This window comes from Rana temporaria, chromosome 12, assembly GCF_905171775.1.
Source record: "Rana temporaria chromosome 12, aRanTem1.1, whole genome shotgun sequence".
NCBI lineage: Eukaryota > Metazoa > Chordata > Amphibia > Anura > Ranidae > Rana > Rana temporaria.
This window is the reverse complement of record NC_053500.1, coordinates 129758383-129784230: the sequence shown is the minus strand read 5'-3', so window position 1 is coordinate 129784230 and position 25848 is coordinate 129758383. Positions and strand designations below refer to the sequence as shown.

Genomic DNA, 25848 nt, shown 5'->3' with positions numbered 1-25848 from the left:
GCATGCGCGGGTTTCTAAGCATACACACGAACGTGTTTCTCGTCGAAAACCAGCCCGACGAGGAACACGACGAGGAAATTGAGACTCCCGTCGAGGAAAAAGAGAACTTGTTCTCTTTTTTTCTCGTCGAGTTCCTCGACAGTTTTTCCTCGATGAAAAACATACACACATGACCGCTTTCCTCGGCAAAAAAGCTCTGCCACCAAGTTTCTTGATGGATTCTGTCAGGGAAAACGGTCGTGTGTACGAGGCCTCAGACAGTAAACTCTTTGTGTTTGGAGAAGCACCTGGTACAAAAGTTTGTCTCCCTTTTTGAAACATTTATTGGATAAGAGCATTGGATATTGCCAATTTTGCCGATTTAGCTGGCTGTCTATATTGCTATTAGGAGACCCTAGTCTACATCAAGCCTTAACACGGGCCTCTTAGTTCACGCTGTTGTGATTTTATTAACATCGACTGCTCAAGCCCTGAAGAAGCTGGAAGCTTTTTATCCTGAAACACATTGGTTTAAAAAAGTCATTAACGTGAAATGAACTTTAGCATAGCTACCAACTGTCCCTGATTTCAAGGGTTTGTCCCTGATTTGGAACAATGTCCCTCTTTCCTCCTCATGTGTCCCTCATTTTGGTCTGATCTATATAGATGTATATAAAATGCACTTTTTATCTATCAAAAAGTATTTTCCAGCACTAAACCTTTCATCTGGTTTCTAAATTGCTGCATTAAAGATTTGCTGCATATAAAGGTATAGTAGTGGTAAAAAATGCACTTGTGAGGTTAACCAATCTTGTTTTTTTTTTGTGTACGATTCTCCCACCACTTCAATATCAGCGTATTGTCGTGACGTCCACAAGGTGGCTCTGCCATCCATGGTCCCACGGGTGATGATGCACGTGCCTGGTGGCCGCGATTTCCGACGAGTACCCGTGATAGGCAGTTACAGAGCCAGGGACGTGGATCTCTGTGTGTAAACACAGAGATCCACGTCCTGTCAGGGAGAGGAGACCGATAGTGTGTCCCTTGTACATAGGGACACCGATCAGTCACCTCCCCAGTCAGTTCCCTGTCATAAATAGTGTTGAGCAGAATATGCCATATTCGATTTCGCGATATATCTCGAATATATATTCGAATATTCGAGATATATTCGCTAAATTCGAATATTCGTGATATTTTATCGAAATGAAATTATTGCGATTTTTCGCTATTGCGAATGCGAAAATAATTGCGATTTTTTGATAACTGCGGTAGGAGCACTCTGATTGGCTCAGAATATTCGTGATATTTTATCGAAATATCGCAACATGCGAATGCGATATTTATTGCGCAATTTCGAGAAATGCTGGAGGAGCGCTCTGATTGGCTCAGAATATTCGTGATATTTTATCGAAATATCGCAACATGCGAATGCGATATTTATTGCGCAATTTCGACAAATGCTGTAGGAGCACTCTGATTGGCTCAGAATATTCGTGATATTTTACAATACAAAATAATTGCGAATATTCGGCAAATGCAGAAGGAGCACTCTGATTGGCTCAGAATATTCTTGATATTTTACAATACAAAATAATTGCGAATATTCGGCAAATGCAGAAGGAGCACTCTGATTGGCTCAGAATATTCTTGATATTTTACAATACAAAATAATTGCGAATATTCGGCAAATGCAGAAGGAGCACTCTGATTGGCTCAGAATATTCTTGATATTTTACAATACAAAATAATTGCGAATATTCGGCAAATGCAGAAGGAGCACTCTGATTGGCTCAGAATATTCTTGATATTTTACAATAGAAAATAAAAAGTGTTTTGCATTGGTGGTGATTCTTTACTCTATCCATCTGTCACAGCCGTTTGTCAATCAAACACCTTAAAGATTGAACACGTTCATGCTGCATGCTTTGGACTTTTTTTCACTTCACATATCAAAGACATTTTTATGAAAGATTATTTTTCTATTATTGGGACTATATTTCTTTATATATTTGTTTCACTGTGTATTTCACAAGTTATTTGCGCTTGCTTATTTTATAATTTGCCCACATGTCTTGTCACTAGACATATTTTTTATTCTTGTAGAGCGACTCCATTTTCTGTCTTGTATTAATTTATGTTGTATAACATTTTTGAGTTGCTGCTGTATTCTCCCCTTTTTTAAGGTATGCGCAATTTTTTCCTTCTTACAAAAAATAATAATATCAAACATACAAATATTCATAACATACACATACACAAAGCCCCCCCCTTTTGCATCAGAGACAATCAGAGTTCTCCTACCACAGTTATCGAAAATTCGCAATTATTTTCGCATTCGCAATAGCGAAAAATCGCAATATTTTTTTTTTCAATTTGGCAACATAAAAGGATCGCCTCAGCTTAGCTACTCTGCCCAGGGTCTCTAATCATACCAGCAATGCTTTTAGACGTCGATAGGATGTGATCTGTTTTAAAAATCAAATTGAAAAAATGCGAATATTCGGAATTGCGAATATTCACCGCGAAATTCGAAATATAGCGCGATTTCTCGAATATGCTATATTCGAGCCGAATATTCGCAATGCGAATATTCGTGAGCAACACTAGTCATAAATCTATCCCCTATTTTGTAGGCGCATTGCCGGCGGTATTAACCCTTTTTCGCCCGCATAGTGGGGGTTAACACCAATGATGGGACACTATTCCTCCCACTAACACCAATGATGGGTCACTATTCCTCCCACTAACACCAATGATGGGTCACTATTCCTCCCACTAACACCAACGATGGGTCACTATTCCCCCCACTAACGCCAATGATGGGTCACTATTCCCCCCACTAACACCAACGATGGGTCACTATTCCTCCCACTAACACCAATGATGGGTCACTATTCCTCCCACTAACACCAACAATGGGACACTATTCCTCCCAGTAACACCAATGATGGGTCACTATTCCTCCCACTAACACCAACGATGGGTCACTATTCCTCCCACTAACACCAACGATGGGGCATTATTCTTTCCACCAACACCAATGAAGGCACTTCTACTCCTCCTACTGGCCTCAGGCGCCATATTGTTTTATTTTATCCCACTGACCACCCAGTCTGAGGCATTATTTAGTCTGGTGGCCACTTCTACTGACCACAGTCAAGACCCCCTCCCTAAAGTCTGAAGTAACAGTAACTGGCCCTTTGTTTACAATGTTTTGAGCCCCCTGCCTTGTAGCATTTGCCAGAGTTGACATAATAGGGGTCTAGGCCTGGTGCTTAGAAGCATTCTTCAAGTTCTAACAGATAGGCATATATGTAAGTTATCACAGTGCTAGAAAATAGAGCACTCCAGGGATTATACAGCTGGAATGTATATTTCTCAATATATTGTCTCAGACAGACCGGTTCCAATGTTCAGGGAATATGCAGTAAAATCCTCTGAAATCACAGCTGGAAATATTGTATGTCTGCTTTGCATTAGCCCTAGAAGAGCTTTGATCAAGCTGTTATACATCTTGCTGCCGCACATGGGGGACTCATTAATTGTGTCCTATTAATGTATATATGATATTCATATTCCACTCGTAGGATTCGGTATTTTGTTACAAGTCTGATCAAGGCCTGGAGCTCTTGTGAAATGTAACTTTTTCGGAGAGCACCAACATTTTCTATTTTTACATTATTTCTTCATTGGTCACTATATTATTAACTTTTTGTACTCGAGGGAATTCCACCATTAAGGCCCCTTTCACACTGGGGCGTTTTTCGAGCGTTTTTCGAGCGTTATTCGAGCGAAGCCTCATCTGCAATCCCAATGTGCTGGTAAAGCACCGCTAAGACCCTAACGTTTTAGGCCCCTTTCAGACTGGGGTGGGAGACGCGGTGGCGGTATAACGCCGCTAAAAATAGCGGCGCTATACCGCCGGGATTGCCGCGAGAATCAGCCGCTAGTGGTGCGGTATTAACCGATAAAGGGTTAATACCGCCCGCAATGGGCCTCTATAGAGGCGCATTGCGGGCGGTATTGCCGCAGTTTCCCATTGTTTTCAATGGGAAGGAGCGGTGAAGGAGCGGTATACATGCCGCTCCTCTCACCGCTCCAAAGATGCTGCTGACAGGAGATTTTTTTGTCTCCCGCCAGCGCATCGCCTCAGTGTGAAAGCCCTCGGGCTTTCACATTGAGTCTGCAGTGAAGGAGTTATTTTTAGCTATTTTTAGCGCTGTACCGGCCTGAAAAACTCCTCAATGTGAAAGGGGCCTTAGGACGTTTTTGCAGTGCCTCAGTGTAAAAGAGCAAGGCGTTTTTACAGCACTTTAAATTCATTTCAATGGAGAGGGACGTTTTTTGAGCGTTTTTTTCAGCGCCCAAAAGCTGCTCCAAAGATGCTGCGTGCAGGACTCAGTGTGAAAGGGTCCATTGAGATGCATGGAGAGCGTTTTATGAGCGTTTTAATAGCGCTGTTTTTAACGCTAAAACGCTGTAAAAACGCTTCAGTGTGAAAGGGGTCTTAGGCTTTGTAGCGTAGACCCCTGTGAAAATCAGTAAGCCAATCACACAAGCAGGAAATTACATATAGGGGGTTATTTACTAAAACCAAATCCACTTTGCACTACAAGTGCAAACTACAAGTGCAAAGTGCACTTGCAATTGCAGTCACTGTAAATCTGAGGAGTAGATCTGAAATGAGGGGAAGCTCTGCTGATTATATCATCCAATCATGTGCAAGCTAAAATGCTGTTTTTTTATTTTCCTTGCACTTTCAGTGCACTTTCAAGTGCAATTTGCACTTGTAGTTTGCACGTGTAGTGCAAAGTGGATTTGCCTTTTGTAATGTGTGGAAATGTTTTGCCCTGAGCTCAGGAATGAAAAGAAATTGTAACATTTCACCTTATTCTGGGAATAAAAGCATGCTAGAATGTTTTCACAATTTCATAGTATTTCTGTGTGCATTATTTCTTCCTCTGGAGCAGTGCTAGCATGTAAAAAATAACTAATTGTGAAGAAAAACGCCAAAGATAATGCAAAATTTAAGTGATAAATATCGCAAAACATAATTTATTGTCCCATTCTTTAAATAACGCATGTTTTTTTTTGTGAATTGATTACGTTTGAGATAAATATTGCATGAGTTATTTTCACTCAAATTCATGCTGTATTTATCTCATGACCTCATTGTCCCATAATTTACACTCCACAGAGAAAGGGGGGAAAATCTTACGCAGTTAAAAAAAGAAAACTAATGACAGACTAGGAGAAGAATTAATTCTAAATGCTAAAATGGTGATGTAAGAAATCACCAAAAGGCATAAAAAAAATAGGTAGTCAAAACTGTGATGTATTAAAGTAGAACTAAACTCTCAAAAAAAGAATATTTAGTTATATAGACAATTGTAAGAAAAGCAGGATTGTGCTATGTTTTGTACAAAAGAAAAAAATAAAATAAATAAAAAAGTTTCCCCTACCTTTAGACTCTTTATAGGATATGTGCACTTTCCAGCAGCAGCAGATGATCCTCCGAATTTTTCTCAAGTGACCACAGCAGGATATGACATGCCAGCCCACTGCATATTGGCACGACTGCTTGTAGTCATACAAATGTGTTCGTCTAAAGAATGTTCGTACACAACTTTCGACAGCCAATTCCGAATGTTCGTACGAAAATTCCCAACGATTTTCATTTCATGTGTACCGTTTTCTTACAAGAAATTTTTTAAAAGAAAGACTGCGGATGGTCAGAAAAAATAAACAACAAAAAAAGCCTTTGTTGTACGAGAATATTCGTAAGAATTTTTGTACGAATTCTCTTTCATCGGTTCCGATTTGCTGTGGAACATCGAGAAAAATTGGATGAACGTTCGCCTGATTTTCTTATAGTGTGTACACCACTTAAGCGCATTTGTACCTCTGTACTGGATGCAGCTTGCACACCTTGGTGATCTTTTGGGGTAACAAGGCTTTCTTCTATCAATACTGAACTTTGATACACTTTGGGCTTTCATATCTATAAAAATGTTCCTTTGATGTCACATATGAATTCATATACAGAGTATAGGAGCGGATTGTTCAATTTGGACAGGATTGTATGATACACCATTTGATTCGATATTTCATGATTTTTTACTGTACATAATAAAAAAATTTGGTTTGCGCTGCTATATTTTTCTTAATAAGGTTATTTACATGGGGCCAGATTCACGTAGCCCGGGCGCAACGTAACTTAAACGATTTAAGTTACACCGCCGCAAATTTCCCAAGTTAGTGCCCGATCCACAAAGCACTTACCTGGAAATTTGCGGCGGTGTATCCTAAATCCGTCCGGCGCAAGGCGGGCCAATTCAAATGGGGCGAGTCCCATTTAAATTAGGCGCGCTCCCGCGCCGGACGTGCTGCGCATGCTCCGTCGGGTAAATTACCCGACGTGCATTGCGCTAAATGACGTCGCACCGACGTCATTTGCTTAGACGTTAACGTAAATGGCGTCCAGCGCTATTCACGGACGTCTTACGCAAACGACGTTGATTTTGAAATTTTGACGCGGGAACGACGGCCATACTTAACATGGCTTAGGACAACTAGGGCTCAGCCCTAGTTTTACGCGGCGGAATTTGACGGAAACGACGTAGATTAAGATCGTCGGGCCGTTCGGACGTTCGGGGATCGCCGTAAGTATTCATATGCATATTCTACGCCGGCCGCAATGGCCTCGCCACCTAGCGGCCGGCCTAGAATTGCATCCTTAAGATCCGACAGTGTAATTCAATTACACCTGTCAGATCTTAGGGCTAACTATGCGTAACTGATTCTAAGAATCAGCCGCATAGTTAGAAACAGAGATACGACGGTGTATCAGTAGATACGCCGTCGTATCTCGTTTGTGAATCTGGCACATGATGTTTATACTAAAAAACGAAAGTTGCGGAAAAAGTCTGTAATTTATGGTAGTAAATACGCTGCTATATTTTGATTGATCACATTGTGATTGGATACATGAAAATTCCTTTATCTTAGTTTTGTATTTACCCGAACTACATGAAGCCATGAATTGTAAGAGGTACCTGGGCACATCTGGATAGCAGACCTCAGTTCTGGCTCAGCAAGCATTTTGCCTGGATGAAATACACCATTGTTCCCTAATGGAGATCTCCAGTTACGGATCTTCCTGCCAGGGAAATGTCTTAGTTTATTCCATTTTATCTACATCGTTCTTTTTTTCTTTTTTCCTTTTTCCCACTTTAACTTGGATTTGTCCTTCCCTGCTTAGAGCCTGTTTTTGGTTAAAGAACTGTGTGTGTTTGTGTATATATATATAGTATCTCACAAAAGTGAGTACACCCCTCACATTTTTGCAAATGTTTTATTACATTTTTTTATGTGACAACACTGAAGAAATTACACTTTACTACAATGTAACATAGTAAGTGTACAGCTTGTATAACAGTGTAAATTTGCTGTCCCCTCAAAATAACTCCATTAATGTCTAAACCGCTGGCAACAAAAGTGAGTACCCCCCTAAGTGAAAATGTCCAAATTGGGCCCAAAGTGTCAATATTTTGTGTGGCCACCGTTATTTTCCAGCACTGCCTTTAACCCTCTTGGGCATGGAGTTCACCAGAGCTTCACAGGTTGCTTCCATGTCAACATCACAGAGCTGGTGAAATTGCACTGAAAGTGCACTTGGAAGAGCAGCCGCCTTAGATCCGAGGGGGACATGCAAGGAAAATAAAAAACAGCATTTTAGCTTGCACATGATTGGATGATAAAATCAGCAGACCTTCCCCCTCATTCAGATCTACCCCTTGCCTTTTGTAGATAACCCCCCTTGTGCTCCTCCACCTTCCGTTTGAGGAGCCCCACAGATGATCAATAGGGTTAAGGTCTGGAGACATGCTTGGCCAGTCCATCACCTTTACCCTCAGCTTCTTTTGCAAGGCAGTGGTGGTCTTGGAGGTGTGTTTGGGGTCGTTATCATGTTGGAATACTGCCCTGCAGCCCAGTCTCTGAAGGGAGGGGATCATGCTCTGCTTCAGTATGTCACAGTACATGTTGGCATTCATGGTTCCCTCAATGAACTGTAGCTCCCCAGTGCCGGCAGCACTCATGCAGCCCCAGACCATGACACTCCCACCACCGTGCTTCAGGAGGTGATACCGCTACTTCCTGAACACCTTTTCTTTCATCCCAATTTTTTTTTTACATTGATATAGCATGCCGTAGTTGCCATAGCTGTGTGTGCTGTGGCAGTGCAGTTCATTCAATATCTTTAGTTAGCTATAATAGTATCTAAATAGTTACCTATCATTAATTATTGACAAGACACCTGCTCCCTATGTAATGGAGATGAAGAAAGATAGAGGTGTTTGTAGTGCAAACCAATAGAGGAGCCTAAAGTGACGATGTTACCTGAATACCCCCTCCCTAGATATTAGATACAGTAGTGAAGTGTTGTCACCTTAACTGCTTGCCGACCAGCCGCCGCAGTTATACGGCGGCAGGTCGGCTCTGCTGGACGAGAGCACGTAGCTATACGTCACCTCGCCCAGTAGCCAATAGGGGCACGCGCGCGCCGCCGGAGGGCACCCGCGATCGCTAGTTACAATGTATGAACAGCGATCAGTCATTTACCCTAGTGAGTTCACCCCCCTACAGTTAGAACACACCCAGGGAACATACTTAACCCCTTCCCCGCCGCCTAGTGTTAACCCCTTCCCTGCCAGTGGCATTTTTATAGTAATCCAATGCATTTTTATAGCACTGATCGCTATAAAAATGCCAATGGTCCCAAAAATGTGTCCGAAGTGTCTGCCATAATGTCGCAGACTCTCCTGTAGTGCAAGGGAGGGGGCGAGCACGACACTCCACACCAGGGAGAAAGCCTTGCATTACTGTGTGGAGTTACAGACAGAAGAACAGGAAGTGAGGATTTCTCAGAAGAAATAAGGACATTTAAAAGCAAAATGGAAGGATGAGGTAAGTGAAGGAGGACTGCACTAAGGTAAAGGAAGCTATTTAGGAAAAAAAATGTACCTTTACAACCCCTTTAAATTGTAGCAATTGTATGAGCAGCTTTTTTCAATCATTTCTAGAAAAAAATACCATTTATGTCAGCTAATGTTTAGGGGAAGTAGAGGAAAAAAAAAAAAATATATATATATATATATAGAAGCTTCCATTCCTGAATTATTTTTGGGGACCAACTGTGGGCTCAGCTCCCCGTCTTCACCCATCACAGGGTGTCATTCAGTCTGAAAGACTGGGGACATGTTGTGGCAAAAAAGAGATACTGCACGGGTCAGCCCAGGATTAAAAGTGAGTATTGCAGGCTGAGCTTCTTTTTATTTATTCTTCTTTCATTGAGGGGCACAGGATTCAGAGACATTTGGGGGCAGATCCACAGAGATCTGCACCCGCGCAGCGTATCAGAGATACGCTACGCCGCCGTACCTTACCTGGCTTTAGTTCGAATCCTTAAAGATTTTCCGGCGTAAGTTACGGCGGCGTAGTCTATCTCTGGCGGCGTAACGGTGCGTAATTCAAATCGGCGATTAGGGGGCGTGTTTCATTTAAATGAAGCGCGTCCCCGCGCCGAATGAACTGTGCATGTGCCGTCCCTAAATTTCCCGCCGTGCATTGCGCAAGGACGTCATTTTTTTTAACATAGACGTGAATTACGTCCATCCCGATTCACGGACGACTTACGCAAAAAAAATTAAAAAATTCAAAATAAACGCGGGAACGACGGCCATACTTAACATGGCAAGTCTAGTAACTATACGCCGCAAAACAGAAGCTTTAACTATACGCCTGAAAAAGCCGACTAGAGACGACATAAGAGAATGCGACGGCCGTGCGGACGCCGAAGTATAGCATCTAAGATCCGAAGGCGTACGAAGCCATACGCCTGTCGGATCTAACCCAGATGCCGTCGTATCTTGGTTTGAGGATTCAAACCAAAGATACGACGCGGGAAATTTGAAAGTACGCCGGCGTATCAGTAGATACGCCGGCGTACTCGCTCAGTGGATATGCCCCTTGGTTTATACTGCTTCTTATAGGGGGGATTGGACACAGCCTATATTCCTTTAGTATTCCACCAGTATACATGTAAAGCCGGGGGAGCAAATGCTTTTACATATTACGAAAATCATTTGACAAGCCTAGTTTTGTCCTTCAGCGGACATTCTACTGCCATCTACTATCAGTCAGTGTGGGTTTATTGTCCTCAGATATTGAAAGAAGACTAGCGCCATAAAAAGCTGTAGATAGTACATTGTGGTATTTACTGTCACAAAAGCACAGTTGTTAAAATGTAGCAATTTTACGAGCAGCTTTTATTCGATCATTCTTAAAGAAAATATGCCATTTATGTCAGTTAATGTTTAGGGGAAGTAGAGAAATATATATATTAAAGCTTCCATTCCTGAAATATTTTTGAAGACCAACTGTGGGCTCAGCTCCCTGCCTTCACCAATCTCCAATTACAGGGTGTCATTCAGACTGGAAGACTGAGGACATGTTGTGGCGAAGAAGAGGTACTGCAGGGGGCAGCCTGGATTGAAGGTGAGTATTGCAGGCTGAGCTGCTTATTTATTTATTTTGAGAACTTTAAAAAAAAACATAATTTTCTTCATTCATTAAAGCGGGAGTTCACCCATTAATATATTTTTTTAAACAATCCCCTTAGCTTCATGCTCGTTTTGTCTAGGGGAATCGGCTAGTTGTTTTAAAATATGCGCTGTACTTACCGTTTTCGAGATGCATCTTCTTCCGTCGCTTCCGGGTATGGGTCTTCGGGAGCGGGCATTCCTTCTTGATTGACAGTCTTCCGAGAGGCTTCCGACGGTCGCATCCATCGCGTCACTAGTAGCCGAAAGAAGCCGAACGTCGGTGCGGCTCTATACTGCGCCTGCGCACCGACGTTCGGCTTCTTTCGGAAAATCGTGACGCGATGGATGCGACCGTCGGAAGCCTCTTGGAAGACTGTCAATCAAAATAGGAACGCCCATTCCCGCAGCCCATACCCGGAAGCGACGGAGAGGATGCATCTCGTAAACGGGTAAGTACGGATCATATTTTAAAACAACTAGCCGATTCCCCTAGACAAAACGAGCATGAAGCTAAGGGGAAAAGGTATATTGTACCGGTGAACCTCCGCTTTAAGAGCTGGTTCACACAGGGGCGACTTGAAATCGCCCCAAGGCGCGCGACATGTCTAATTACATTGAAGTGAATGGGAGCCTTCTTTATGTACACTACTTAAGTCGCTCCGACTTCAGAAAAGATTCCTGTACTACTTCAATCTGACTTCTAGGCGACTTGGACCCATTGATTTAAATGGAAATCGCCTTCAAAATTGGATCACCTGTCGGCGAGTATATCCCAAAACCAAAATTTTAGCTGGAAAATTAGGGGGTCGTCTTATACGCTGGCAAATACGGCACAGACTGATTTTACTGTTGTGCGTTAAGTAACACTTTAACTTCAAATGACTGTTATAATCTAGCCATGGAGTCCATATCTTCAAGAATTTGGGATGAGTATCATTTAGCATAGCAGTGAACATCTTGTGCACCAATGACCCCAGTTTTTTTCAGAAAAATCAATGATTGGTTGCTTCGATGCCTTAGCCAATGTTTTCCTGGCCACCGGGATTACAAATTCCACTAGTTTTCTTTTGTGTTTGCGAAGATCTGAATCTGGTCCAAGTAGTAATGCCAAGGATTGCGAATTAGGTTGGCACTTAGCATAGTTCTAATCTGTTTGATCAAGAGTCTTTTTTTCCCCATTTATCTATGTAGGGGAGTTTTGCTGGGCCGGTTGTGTTAGTAAGGGCTGCATCATTGTGTCAGTAAGGGCTGCATCGTTGTGTCAGTAAGGGCTGCATATATGGTTGAGATTAGGCCCATGGAGTGAGTTTTTTTTTTTAGACAAAGATTTTTAAAAAGTGTTACTCGAATCGGGGAATCGGTGCCATAGGTAATAAGATCGTTGATGTATTATATTATTTGAGTGTAGTAAAATGTTTGAAAATCAGGCAGCTTCTAATTCTTTTTGAGATATTATATACTATCAATTGTAAGGAGATCATAGATAAAATTAACACCTTTTTGTTTGCCACCACCGAAAAGCCAATGGATTTTCATAGGCAGGAAAAAATGTGGGTTTATGCAGAATTCTTACTAAAGTTAAGTGTCAAGCCTCGTACACACGACCGAGGAACTCGACGGGCGAAACACATCGTTTTCCTCGTCGAGTTCCTTGTTAGGCTGTCGAGGAACTCGACAAGCCAATTTTCTCCATTCCCGTCAAGGAAATAGAGAACATGCTCTATTTTTGGCTCGACGAGTTCCTCAACAGTTTCCTCGTCGAAAAATGTACACACGACCGGTTTCCTCGGCAAACAAAAAACAAAAAACAGCAAGTTTCTTGCTGGTTTTTGCCGAGAAACTCGGTCGTGTGTACGAGGCCTGAGGAAATCAGGTTACTGGAATATTTTAATCCCAATGTCGTAGAGTGAAGTACATAGATGGATTAAAAGGGTTGTAAAGGTACTTTTCTTTTACTAAATAGCTTCCTTTACCTTAGTGCAGTCCTCCTTCACTTACCTCATCCTTCCATTTTGCTTTTAAATGTCCTTATTTCTTCTGAGAAATCCTCACTTCCTGTTCTTTTGTCTGTAACTCCACACCGTAATGCGAGGCTTTCTCCCTGGTGTGGAGTGTCGTGCTCGTCCCCTCCCTTGGACTACAGGAGAGTCAGGGCGCCCACTAACACACAGCTCCTTTCTCTATCTGCAACGTAGAGAGCGTCCTGACCCGCTGTAATCCACTGTTTGAGTGACATGTACTGGGTCTCACACCTTCATCTTGGCTCTCTTCAGCTGGTGCAAGTAGCCAGCTTCTAATGGCGCACAGTGCCCGCCCTTTGCCCACCCTTCAGCACTTTTATTTATTTGTATTTGTTTTTACTGGTAATGGCGGCGATATGCGATTTTTAATGGGACAGCGACATTGCGCCGGACAAATCTAAACCCAAATGACACTTTTTGGGGCCAGTGACATTATTACAGTGATCAGTGCTATAAAAAAATGCACTGATGAATGTAAAAATGACACTGTCAGGGAAGGGGTTAACACTAGGGGGGCGATCAAGGGCTTAAGTGTGTTCCCTGGGTGTGTTCTAACTGTAGGGTGGATGGGATCACTGGGAACAGAAGATCTCTGTCGTTTCATTAGGCAGAACGGGGAATCACCTTGTTTACATAGGCAGTTCCCCGTTCTGCCTCTGTACAACACAATCGTGGTGACCACATTTCCAAACTACCATTCAGGGACACCAACCTTCCCAAAAATCAGCTTGTGCTGTAACGAATCACAGCACAGTGATTGAACACAAGAGGTGGGATTTATGATTTCTCCAATCACAAGCAGGGGGCGGGATTGTGCTCCTCCAGGCATTCCCGGCCAGGACAAGTACTGTCAGTGAGTAAAGCGGTGATGTGGCGGCCTTTTTTGGGGGCATCAGATTGGCCCGAGGGGTGGCTGGGTCAGTTTCATTCCGGGACACTGTATTGTCCTGGAATGAATGTGCCCGGGACAGACCTGCAAAATGCGGGACTGTCCCAGGCAACCCGGGACACGTGGTCACCCTAGTCGCCAGCTGACATCAAGTCTGCGGGACTTGCGGGCACGCTCCCACGGCCCGCGGAGGGCGCACACGCACCCGCTATCCTCCTTGCACAGACTGACGTACACCGACGCAGTGTAATGATGGCGGCTGATCGGCAAGAGGTTAATGCATAGAATGCATTAAGATAAAAAAAAACTTCTGACTTTAGAACCACTTTAAGTTGGAGCTGCGGTGGCTCAACGCGATTGGCACTGCGCTGACAAGCCATTCACCTCTGCAGCTAGGGGTTTGGATCCCGATCTCGGCTACATGTGAATTGAGTTTGGTGGTCTCAGCCCGGCTCCCGGTGGGTGTGCTATGCGAGGTAAGCCTGCGCTTAGTACGCCCACCCCCCTCCCACAAAAACCACCACACTTACACGCACTCGAAATTGGGTTAACATGCACGCACTTTGACCACGCAGTCTCTAAAAAGAGAGGCGAAGGACTAACGGGGCTGGTTGAGCGGGCTAGATCCTCTCACTCCCTTATAGGGAGTCCCTCTGCCAAGTTGGTCTTCAAAGCGGAGCAGGTAGGGCGGGCTGTGTGGGAGGACCCCCTCACCCACCCACCATTGCCACTCGGGGCATGGAGAAAGGTGGCAGATTGCCTCTGGGGGAGGCCTGCCCAGGGATGGACTGGCCATTGGGACTACAGGGAGTTTCCCGGTGGGCCGATGGCTCAGTGGGCCGGTTTCAGTGACAGCGGCCTGGGAGTTTCTCACTTTTGCCTAATTTTGTCCCATGAGGGGGGGGGGGGGCACCAAAATGATTCTTTGCCCCTAAATGTCTAGCTTCCCCACTGGTACTGCCTATAAGAGTACCAGTACCAGCCGTTCTACTCTAATAAAGAGTGGCTAGTGAAGGGGGAGAGGGTGCTTGGGTGGCCGGGGGGGAGTTGTCCGGCCGCTGAGGGAGAGACCTGTCATAGTGGGCCAGTCTGGATGAAGTCCAGGGCAAAATTTTTGTCCCAGTCCAGCCCTGGGCCTGCCTACTCCCAACTCCTGCAGTCCGGCTCCTCTCTCGAATACACACACAAAATACACTTAAAAAAAAAGATTAAAAAAAAAAAAAGAACCACTTTAAGTTCTGCTTTAGGGTTTGGCTGGAGTTGAGCTTCTTAGGAAATACCTAGGAAAAACTATAAAGGATATGGCCTTTAAATGCAGAACAATTTATTGTGCTACCAGGTGACAATGTAGCTGGAAAACACATCATTATTTCTAAGAAATTAGGTCTTAAAAGAGTTGTGAAGGCAGATCCCCCCCCCAAAGCCTGGCCCCTTTCTCCTCTGTACAGCCCAGTTCTAACTGCAAACAGACGCCTATTCTCTCTCTTCTGATTTGCCTCCCAATTTTTTTCTTTCCATAGAAAACCTTGGAGCTAACGATGTGTCATCTGTAACTCGGCTCCGAGCCGCACACTGCTATTCAAAGCCAGCAGGCGCTCTCCGAATATTTCCTGCTAAACACAAACCGGACTGAGTCAAAACCCATGTTTTGTTGATTGAACACTCTGGGGACTTGTCATACCATGGATTATAGATTTTCACGGTAGGTTCAAATTTTAATGCTTGCTTGTAAATTCAGAATTGTTGCACTTGGTATTGAAAGACTGCTGGCATCTTCCGTGCAGAGAGTTCGAGGAAATAAAAAAATGCTGAAATGATGTTGTTTTTCATTGTATATTAAAGAAGACGATTGCATTAAAAAAAATAAAAATACAAATAGATATCTTTTTAAAACCTGCAGTTTATTGTGAGGTTAAAGTATGCTTCTAGCTTTATTTTTTAACGTTTGGTAATGATTTCAGCGGATATATTTTTATTTAATCAAAGATCTTTATTATCTTTTTCAGTTTTCGTTGCATAAATGTGATTTTCTATATTACTTTTCCTAAGTAGTTTATTAAATCTTATCGTTATATACAAGTGACAATAATAATTACTTTAGATGTGAATGTACAATATATATATATATATATGTAAAGCACTGCGTACATTGACGGCGCTATATACCTGTAATAATAATAATAATAATATAATTACATGACTCATGGCTGCAAGAAAAATAAGTAGTAGTCAGCCAAGAGGGGATGAATCACAGAGCTAACATTTTATGCTATAATACTACTTTCAGCTAATATGTGTGTGTCAAAATATTCATGTCTATCTATCTATCTATCTATCTATCTATCTATCTATCTATCTATCTATCTATCTATCTATCTATCTATCTATCTATCTATTTATCCATGTATCTATCTATCTATCTATCTATCTATCTATTTATCTATCTATCTATCTATCTATCTATCTATCTATCTATCTATCTATCTATTTATCCATGTATCTATCTATCTATCTATCTATCTATCTATCTATCTATCTATTTATCTATCTATCTATCTATCTATCTATCTATCTATCTATCTATTTATCCATGTATCTATCTATCTATCTATCTATCTATCTATCTATCTATCTATCTATCTATCTATTTATCTATCTATTTATCCATGTATCTATCTATCTATCTATCTATCTATCTATTTATCTATCTATCTATCTATCTATCTATCTATCTAGTTATCCATGTATCTATCTATCTATCTATCTATCTATCTATCTATCTATCTATCTATCTATCTATCTATCTATCTATCTATCTATCCGTGTATCTATCTATCTATCTATCTATCTATCTATCTATCTATCTATCTATCTGTCTAATAATGTATCTGTCTGTATGCCTATCTATCTATCTATCTATCTAATTATCTATCTATCTATCTATCTATCTATCTATCTATTTATCCATGTATCTATCTATCTATCTATCTATCTATTTATCCATGTATCTATCTATCTATCTATCTATCTATCTATCTATCTATCTATCTATCTATCTATTCTATCTATCTATTCTATCTATCTATCTATCTATCTATCTATCTATCTATCTATCTATCTATCTATCTATCTATCTATCTATCTATCTATCTATCTATCTATATATCTATCTAGTTATCCATGTATCTATCTATCTATCTATCTATCTATCTATCTATCTATCTATCTATCTATCTATCTATCCATGTATCTATCTATCTATCTATCTATCTATCTATCTATCTATCTATCTATCTATCTATCTATCTATCTATCTGTATGCCTATCTATCTATTTATATATTTATCCATCTATCCATCCATCTATCTATCTATCTATCTATCTATCTATCTATCTATCTATCTATCTATCTATCTATCTATCTATCTATCTGTCTGTATGTCTATCTATCTGTCTACCTGTCTATCTGTCTATCTATCTATCTATCTATCTATCTATCTATCTATCTATCTATCTATCTATCTATCTATCTATCTATCTATCTATTTATCTATCTATCTATCTATCTATCTATCTATCTATTTATCCATGTATCTATCTATCTATCTATCTATCTATCTATCTATTTATCTATCTATTTATCCATGTATCTATCTATCTATCTATCTATCTATCTATTTATCTATCTATCTGTTTGTCTGTCTGTCTGTCTGTCTATCTATCTATCTATCTGTCTGATAGATAGATAGATAGATAGATAGATAGATAGATAGATAGATAGATAGACAGACAGGTAGATATATTGCCTATCTATCTATCTATCTATCTATCTATCTATCTATCTATCTATCTATCTGTCTGTCTGTCTGTCTGTCTGTCTGTCTGTCTGTCTATCTATCTATCTATCTATCTATCTATCTCTTATGTTTCTCCTGTCTTATATTAGATCAGTGTTTCTCAACTCGCGTCTTCAAGGCGCCCCAACAGGTCACGTTTTCAGGATTTCCATTACTTTGCAAAGGTGATTTGATCAGTTTCACTGCCTTAGTAATTACCACAGCCGTTTCATCTGATGGAAATCCTGAAAACATGACCTGTTGGGGCGCCTTGAGGACTGGCGTTGAGAAAACACTGTATTAGATAACTAAAGTGACCTAAAAATATTATAAAGGAGTACTCTATATTTCTGTTATAACATTTTATGCTATAATACTACTTTCAGCTAATATGTGTGTGTCAAAATATTAATGTCTATCTATCTATCTATCTATCTATCTATCTATCTATCTATCTATCTATCTATCTATCTATCTATCTATCTATCTATCTATCAGAGTATCTATCTACAGTATCTATCTATCTATCTATCTATCTATCTATCTATCTATCTATCTATCCAACCATCCATCCATCTATTTATCTATCTCTTATGTTTCTCCTGTCTTATATTAGATCAGTGTTTCTCAACTCCAGTCCTCAAGGCGCCCCAAACAGGTCATGTTTTCAGACTTTCCATTACTTTGCACAGGTGGGATTTGATCAGTTTCACTGCCTTGGTAATTACCACAGCCGTTTCATCTGAGGGAAATCCTGAAAACATGACCTGTTGGGGCACCTTGAGGACTGGCGTTGAAAAAACACTGTATTAGAAAACTAAAGTGACCTAAAATACCTAATTATAAAATATTATAAAATATGCTTTATATTTCCGATTTCTGTTATAACATATAAAAAAAATAATACATTTTATTTCTTTTAAATTGAACTTTTTTCCAATCTTCATTTCTGTGACCTGCAGCTATTCTAAATACAATAAAACCTTGGTTTGCGAGTATAATTCGTTCCAGAAACATGCTTGTAATCCAAAGCACTTGTATATCAAAGCATTTTTTTACAGGGTATAAAAGAGAAGAGAGGCACCTCTAAGTGTAGCAATAAGTTGCTAAATGTTGTACCTTCATTAAATGTAACCATATTGCTACACTTAGAGGCTCCTCTCTTCTCTTTTATACTCAGTTGTGACATGACGCTACTCTTATATCAAGACATCGCTTGTTTATCAAGGCAAAATGTATTAAAACATTTTGCTTGTCTTGCAAAACGCTCTCAAACCAAGTTACTCTCAAACCAAGGTTTTACTGGTTGGTTGAATATTAGGAATATGATGAAGAAGAAAGAATTCCAATGATCTCTTTTACTTTTTAGCTTCCAGGAATGCAACATACTGCTATCCTAAATTTTAAGGCTTAATTTTCATGGACGTTTTTGGACGTTTTTACAGGCACTTTTCTGCGCGTTTTTTGCAGCTTAGTCTATGGCCTCATGCCCACCATGACGTTTTTGAGCTGTAGATGGCTGAGCTGTTTTTAAGCTGCAAAAAAAAACCAGGACCAGTGCGTTCTGAAGCTCCAGCTTTAGAGCTGTAAAAACGCCAGACGTTAATAAAAACGCTAAAAAAACGCAAAAAAAATGCCTAAAAACGCTCAAAAACGCGCAGAAACACTACCGCAGTGTTTTTGAGCTCCAGCTCCAAAAAATTTTAAGAAATAAACATGGACAGGCGTTTTTAAGCTGTAAAAAAGGCTAAAAAAAGTGGCTGTAAAAACGTCCATGGAAATGAAGCCTAAGGGATAATAAGTCTAAGTGAGAGAAAACGCTATTTAAATAGTTAATAGTTTTAAAAGTCTATCAGCTCCACTATACCAGAATGGAACTGTAATTTGAAGGTTTGGCCCCTGGCGCACAGGATATGAAAAATGCAATAAATCAAATCCATTATGACGATTATTGCCAAGACAGAAAGTGATAATAAGTCCAAGGTATCACTAGAACAAGTAGGTGATAATAAATCTTCCAATAGGGGCACCTGTTCTGGTGACTAATGCCTTGTACACATGATCGGAATTTTCGATGAAAAAAAGCCAGACGGAATTTTTTCATCAGATATTCCGACCGTGTGTGGGCCCCATCGGAATTTTTTCCGTCGGAGTTTAGAAATAAAACATGTTTTATTTTTTTCTGATCGTCTGTGTGGAACTCGCAAAAAAAACACGCATGCTCAGAATCAAGTCGACGCATCGAACATTTTTCTCGGCTCGTCGTAGTCTTTTACGTCACCGTAAAACGGTAGGAATTTGGTCTGACAGTGTGTATGCAAGACAGCTTGAACGGAATTCCGACGGAAAATTCCATCAGATTTTATCTGTGTACAGGGCATAAGAGGAAAATACCACTCTCTTTATAGACATTTCTGATCCCTTTGGGGTGGATTTACTAAAGGTACTAAAGGTAACTATGCTCCAGAACTTTTCTGTTAATTTTTTTTTACACTTTGCTGGCATGTGATTGGGTATTCTTTGCAAAGTGAAGGTTTACCTCATTTATTAAGCTCTGGAGCAACTACAAAAAAATTAACGAATTGGAATTTTATCAATATTATCTCTATCTATCCAGAACTGCGTCCATTGACACAGACAGTGGGACTCAGCCCTGCCCCCTGTTCCTGTATCACAGCTTTTGATTGACAGCAGCGGGAGCCAATGGCTCCTGCTGCTATCAATCTGTCCAGGGAGGAGAGAGATAGCGTCTGGAGCCGCTGCGTTCGTGCACATCACTGTTTCAGATTGGTCTCAGGTAAGAAAAAGAGGGGACCTGGGGGGGGGGGGGGGGAGCTGCAGCACAGAAGGTGCATAGAATGCATTAAGGTGAAAAACCTTAACCTCCCTGGCAGTAATCCCGAAGGCCCGGGGTTAAATTTCAGCACTAGCATTAGCGGTAACCCCCGAGCCAAATTTCTATGCAAATTTCTATGCAAAACAATGTACTGCTTTGAGGTTCAAAAATCGGACATAATCATACCGCCAGGGTGGTTAAGGCTTTACAACCACTTTAACTGCTTGTTTTTGTTTAGGGGATTTCTGAGCGGAGATATACTTACCTAATCCACGATCCTCTGAGCGCAAGACTGGTACCCACTGCTCCTGCTCCTCGGCCCTAGCGATCTTGTGAATGGACTGTTCCTGACATCATCACGCTCATAAACCGGCTGTAGACATGAGGGTGGCAGGAATAGTCCACTGCTGGACTTCGGGAGGGGCGCAGTTTTCGGGAGGATCAAAGGATCGGGTAAGTATAGCCTGTTGGTGCACCCCTGGACAAAACGAGCAGTTAACCCATGCAGTGCGGGCACAGCCCCACTACATTGGAGAATTTTTTTTTATATATCGTTTTTAAGCAATTTTTTAATGCATATGAAACAAAGGAGGCTTTTAAGTAGATCATGTTCAATTGCTGAGTAATGTTGTGGTTATATTTTTGCATATTCACAATCATATCGGCAGCTACTTTTGGATAGAGTAAGGGAGGTTTATTTTTTTTACCATCCCTGTCCCATTGCAGAGATTTCCCTTCACTTCCTGCCCTATAGCCAAACAGGAAATGAGGGGAAGTCTATGCAAATTAAGGGAATCCATTGGCCCTAAGTACTAGTGTCCCCACTCAAAAATTTCAGGGTGGGTCTTAAACAGATAGGGGTGTGGCCTTGACAGGAAGGGATGGGTCATATTTAAATTAGGGGGTGCACAAGTTTAGTCAGGCCTAGAGCAACACAAATCCTAAATACACTACTGGACCACGGTCATCATAATGGAAAGTGAAGGGAATTCTAAAAACATAGGGCCAGATTCACAAAGAGATACGACGGTGTATTTCCTGATACGCCGTCGTATCTCTGACTTAAACTGGTCCTATCTATGTGTCTGATTCATCGAATCAGTTACGCATAGATATGGCTAAGATCCGACAGTGTTACACTGTGTTACACTGTCGGATCTTATTTTCAATTTGAAAATGGCGCTGGGGGCGTTCCCGCTGATTTACGTTGAATAATATGTAAATCAGCGAGATACGCAAATTCACGAACGTACGCAGACCCGACGCAGTGTTCTTACGACGTTTCCGTAGCGGCTTTCCCGGCGTATACTTACCCCTGCTTCTATGAGGCGCAGCCAATGTTAAGTATAGCCGTCGTTCCCGCGCCGCTTTTAATTTTTTTTACGTCGTTTGAGTACGCCGATTCAGAAACCCGCGCGTCGCTAGTTACGCTCACGTCGAAACCACTGACGTCCTAGTGCATCCGGGTTGCGAGTCCCGCGGGAGTGGGCGTTCCTCATATGTGTGTGATTGACGTTTTGCCCAAAAACGAGCTCCCCCCGTCGCGTAAGCCGCGTCACGATTGGCGAAAGGAGCCGAACGGCGATGCGCATGCGCAGTATAGCGCCGACTCACCGTTCGGCTCCTTTCGCCAACCGTGACGCGGCTTACGCGACGGGGGGAGCTCGTTTTTGGGCAAAACGTCAATCACCAGCATGTGAGGAACGCCCACTCCCGCGGGACTCGCAACCCGGATGCACGGGTGAATATGCTGTACTAAAGTATGTACAGCATGAAAAAAATAATAAGAGCCTTAATCGGATTGTAATGTGGGGGGGCAGTGGAATAAGAAAAAGTAGTTTTTAGGGTGAACCGCCCCTTTAAATCAGGTAGATCGAGCGGATCTAAAGATCCGCTGATCTACGTGAATCTGGCACGTAAAGTTGTTATCAGAACAGGGATAGGGGTAAATCGTACAATGGTATTGCTTTATGTGGCGATAATTGTCTAGGAGAAGGGTTTCCTCTCATCTTGTGACTATGAGACAGGAAGTAAAGGTAATTCTGCCCACTTGGGATACAGATTTAAGCTGTCCATAGATGACCCCTCCCACCCTTTTTTTTAATCAGTCAGCTAGCAGGCTGATCGAAAGAAAAACAACAGTTTTCTCTATCCACCCAAGTGAGATAGGTGGAAGAAAACCTTGAAGCTGGGACATTGTATTCTGGCAGTGTGACTTTCCGCAGTCAAAATACACTGATCAGTGGTTGCAGCCAATTAGATGCAGCCACTCGTTAACAAAGTTTTTCCAACATTCCTGCTCTGCTGAACTGGGGCGGCCATACATGGATCGAAATTCAGCAGGTCCTTGGTGAACTGGCTGAATTTTGATACATCTACGGCCAGCTGTAATTTACAAAACTGAAAAAGGTTTTTGGCTTGGATATTAAAACAGAGTTGAAAGTGTTACTAAACCCAGTAATATGAAAAATAGTTAATTTGCACCCCCCCCCCAAATTGGCCACAGCTTATAAATCTTCTTTTTACAATAAAATACTGCCACTCTATTGGATGATCTGCATGCCACGGTTACATCATAAACTGCACAGTTTATCCAGTGCTGAGAGTTCCGATAGGAGGAGATTTCCACTACAGCCTGTATACACGCCCACAGGTGTGATGTCAATATCATGTGACCTGGCTAGCTCCAAGTAACTGTTCTCTCCAGCATAAAATACACAACTGAGCATGTGCAGGTCGGCTACCCTGCCTGTGTTAGCTGGCCTTCCCCAGATAGACAGTGCAGTAGGGAAGGATCTATGCATACAGGATAAAATGGCCTTTTTACACAATGCACAGGATTAAAGTGGTTGTAAACCCAAGCACAGCTTTTGGACATACAGGTAAGCCTAGATTAAGGCTTACCTGTAGGTACAAGAAATATCTCCTAAACCTGCACGGTTTAGGAGATATTTACAATTGAGACGAGTGTCGACATCGACGCAGGCGCACTGAACGTGCTGTTTTTCTTAATGGCATTAACGGGGTTAATGCCGTATTTCCGCGCATACTAGCGCATACTAGCTTATTATGCCTTTCTCTTTTTTTTTTAAATGGAAGGGTTTACTTCCTCTTTAACTCCGTAGCTACCCTAGCGGTATGATTATGTCAGATTTTTGCGTCTCAAAGTGGTTCATTGTTTTGCATATAAATCTGGCATATTATATTGTAGGCCTATAACTCTTAGTAATAACACACTTAGATCTGTCCAAAAAAGAGTCTAGTTGGCATCCGGGTATGATAAAAATTGAAACACAAAATCAAAAATTATAATATAATAAATGACTATAAATAATTATAAAAAATAATAATATAATAATAATAAAATGAATTTCCCCACAATTCTGCAAGGGATTCTAATTTAATTTCTAGCTGGTCTAAAACCACTTTTGACGTAAAGGGACACTTTTGCCATGGACAATTTCAAGTTTCCAGGCAGAAAGAACAGTATTTATAATATAAAATTGCATTCAGGGCACTGGACAAAGCACTAGGGACAAAAGGGAGGGGAAATTACTTTATACAGTAATGTAATCTATAAGATTATAGTTTACTGTATGGGCCAGATTCTCAAAGGGCTTACGACGGCGCAACGCCATTTGCGCCGTCGTAAGTCCTAATCTGGCTCGGCGTATCTATGCGACTGATTCTTAGAATCAGTTACGCATAGATATCCATTAGATCTGACAGGCGTAAGGCTCTTACGCTGTCAGATCTTAGATGCATTTTTTTTCCCGCCGCTAGGTGTCGCCGACGTTGTTTTCCCCGTCGTCTATGCAAATTAGCTATTTACGCGAGATTCCCAAACGTACGCGCGGTCGACGCAGTGAATTTACGACGTTTCCGTAGCTTTTGCGACGCGTAAAGTTGCCCCTGCTATATGAGGGGCAACCAATGTTAAGTATGGCCGTCGTTCCCACATCGAAATTTAAAAATGTACGTCGTTTGCGTAAGTCGTCCGTGAACGGCGCTGGACGCCATTTACGTTAACGTCGAAACCAATGACGTCCTTGCGATGTCATTAAGCGCAAAGCACGTCGGGAAATTTTAGGGACGGCGCATGCGCAGTACGATCGGCGCGGGAACGCGCCTAATTTAAATGATCCACGCCCACTACCTGGATCATTTGAATTAGGCGGGCTTGCGCCGGAGGATTTACGCTACGCCGCCGCAACTTTACAGGCAAGTGCTTTGTGAATCAAGCACTTGCCCGTAAAACTTGCGGCCGCGTAGCGTAAACGAGATACGTTACGCCCGCATAGTTTTACGCCAGGATACAAGAATCTGGCCCTATGTGTTATGTTTTTTGTACTTGAATTTTCCCCCCGGGCTCCGCCCCATGTGCTGCGACACTCGCAGGGAACGGAGCCTGGCACACAGAGGCATAGGGCGGAGGACACATCCCACAGACACAGCGGGGGGACATCGCAGGATTTTGCAATGCAATCCCTTTTTTTTTTTAAGGTCTGTTTGTGTCTTAGTTTTTTATACTAATCTGTTTATTGCAAAAATGTATTTGCATCTTGTTTCTAAACACCTTTCATGTATTTATGCAGCTGTAGACAATTTGGACCCAATACCGAAGCTTTCTAAGAGATCATTTAAGACTTTTCCTACAACAAAATGGTGGAACAGCCAATTAAAGACATCTTGGGCCCTCCGAAGGCTTCAGATCCCATGATGATGGAGAAACGCAATGACTGTGTAATTATAACGGTTCCGAGAGTCAATGAAAACCAGCTAACTGCAGCGACGGGTGGAGCTGAACTCTCTTGCTATCGCTGCACAATACCCTTTGGAGTGGTTATTCTTATAGTGGGCGTTGTTGTCACAGCAGTGGCTTATAGCTTCAACTCTCACGGATCAATAATCTCTGTTTTTGGGCTGGTCTTACTATCTTTTGGATTTCTGCTGGTCTGCTCGAGCGCTCTATGCTGGAAAATTCGACAACGGAATAAAAGGGCAAAAAGGAGAGAGAGCCAGACAGCGCTGGTGGCAAATCAAAGGAGTTTATTTGCTTGAGCGTTGGAGGACAGCGAGAACATTGGTGAGACTGAATGTGCTTTAGTCATTTGGACCAGCTGGAGGGGGGGTCTTGGAAACCTCCATCTTCTTGGGATTTTGCTCTTATGAGACAGACGTGTTCAAGAGTGTAAAACGACTGAGGAGGCTTATGTAATGGAGAATATTGTCGTAATATTTGGTATGAGTGAGGTTCAACAGAATTCAGACAGTCAGTATTTTAGTTTTTATCCCATAAATTGTCCTTCCTGTGTAATATGTTCTTGCAATAGATAGTGATAGTCAGCTACTTTGCCTAAGGCCATTGTGCTCTGTATGCGGACGGAGGTTTTGGATACATCATGAGTGAGTGAGTGAGTGAGAGACTTGTAAAGCGCAACACATGCAAACTGAATCGCCTCTGGGCGCTGTATCCATTTCATGGGTAAGGAACCCCTTGACCTCAGAAGAGATGGGTTTTAATCTTTCTCCTGAAGGCCAAGTGGTCCGACTCCAGTCGGATGGTGGTTGGTAGTGCATTCCACAGGCGAGGTCCCTGGACTGCAAATCTTCGATCTCCTTTGGACTTGTATCATGGCATTAGATTTACACCTTGTGGACAACTGCTTCTTACCCTGAA

At 41.8% G+C, this 25848-nt stretch overlaps 1 protein-coding gene across 1 annotated transcript in view; it reads left to right on the top strand.

Moving 5' to 3' along the window:
* Positions 1-25646, top strand: part of TMEM100 (transmembrane protein 100) — a 58760-nt gene extending 33114 nt beyond the window's left edge. The window contains exons 2-3 of the mRNA XM_040330687.1: positions 15017-15198; positions 24764-25646. Coding sequence (XP_040186621.1) covers positions 24831-25229 — 399 coding nt within the window. The 5' untranslated portion in view covers positions 15017-15198; positions 24764-24830 and the 3' untranslated portion in view covers positions 25230-25646. The remainder of the gene's footprint in view (positions 1-15016; positions 15199-24763) is intronic.
* Positions 25647-25848: the final 202 nt, after the last annotated feature.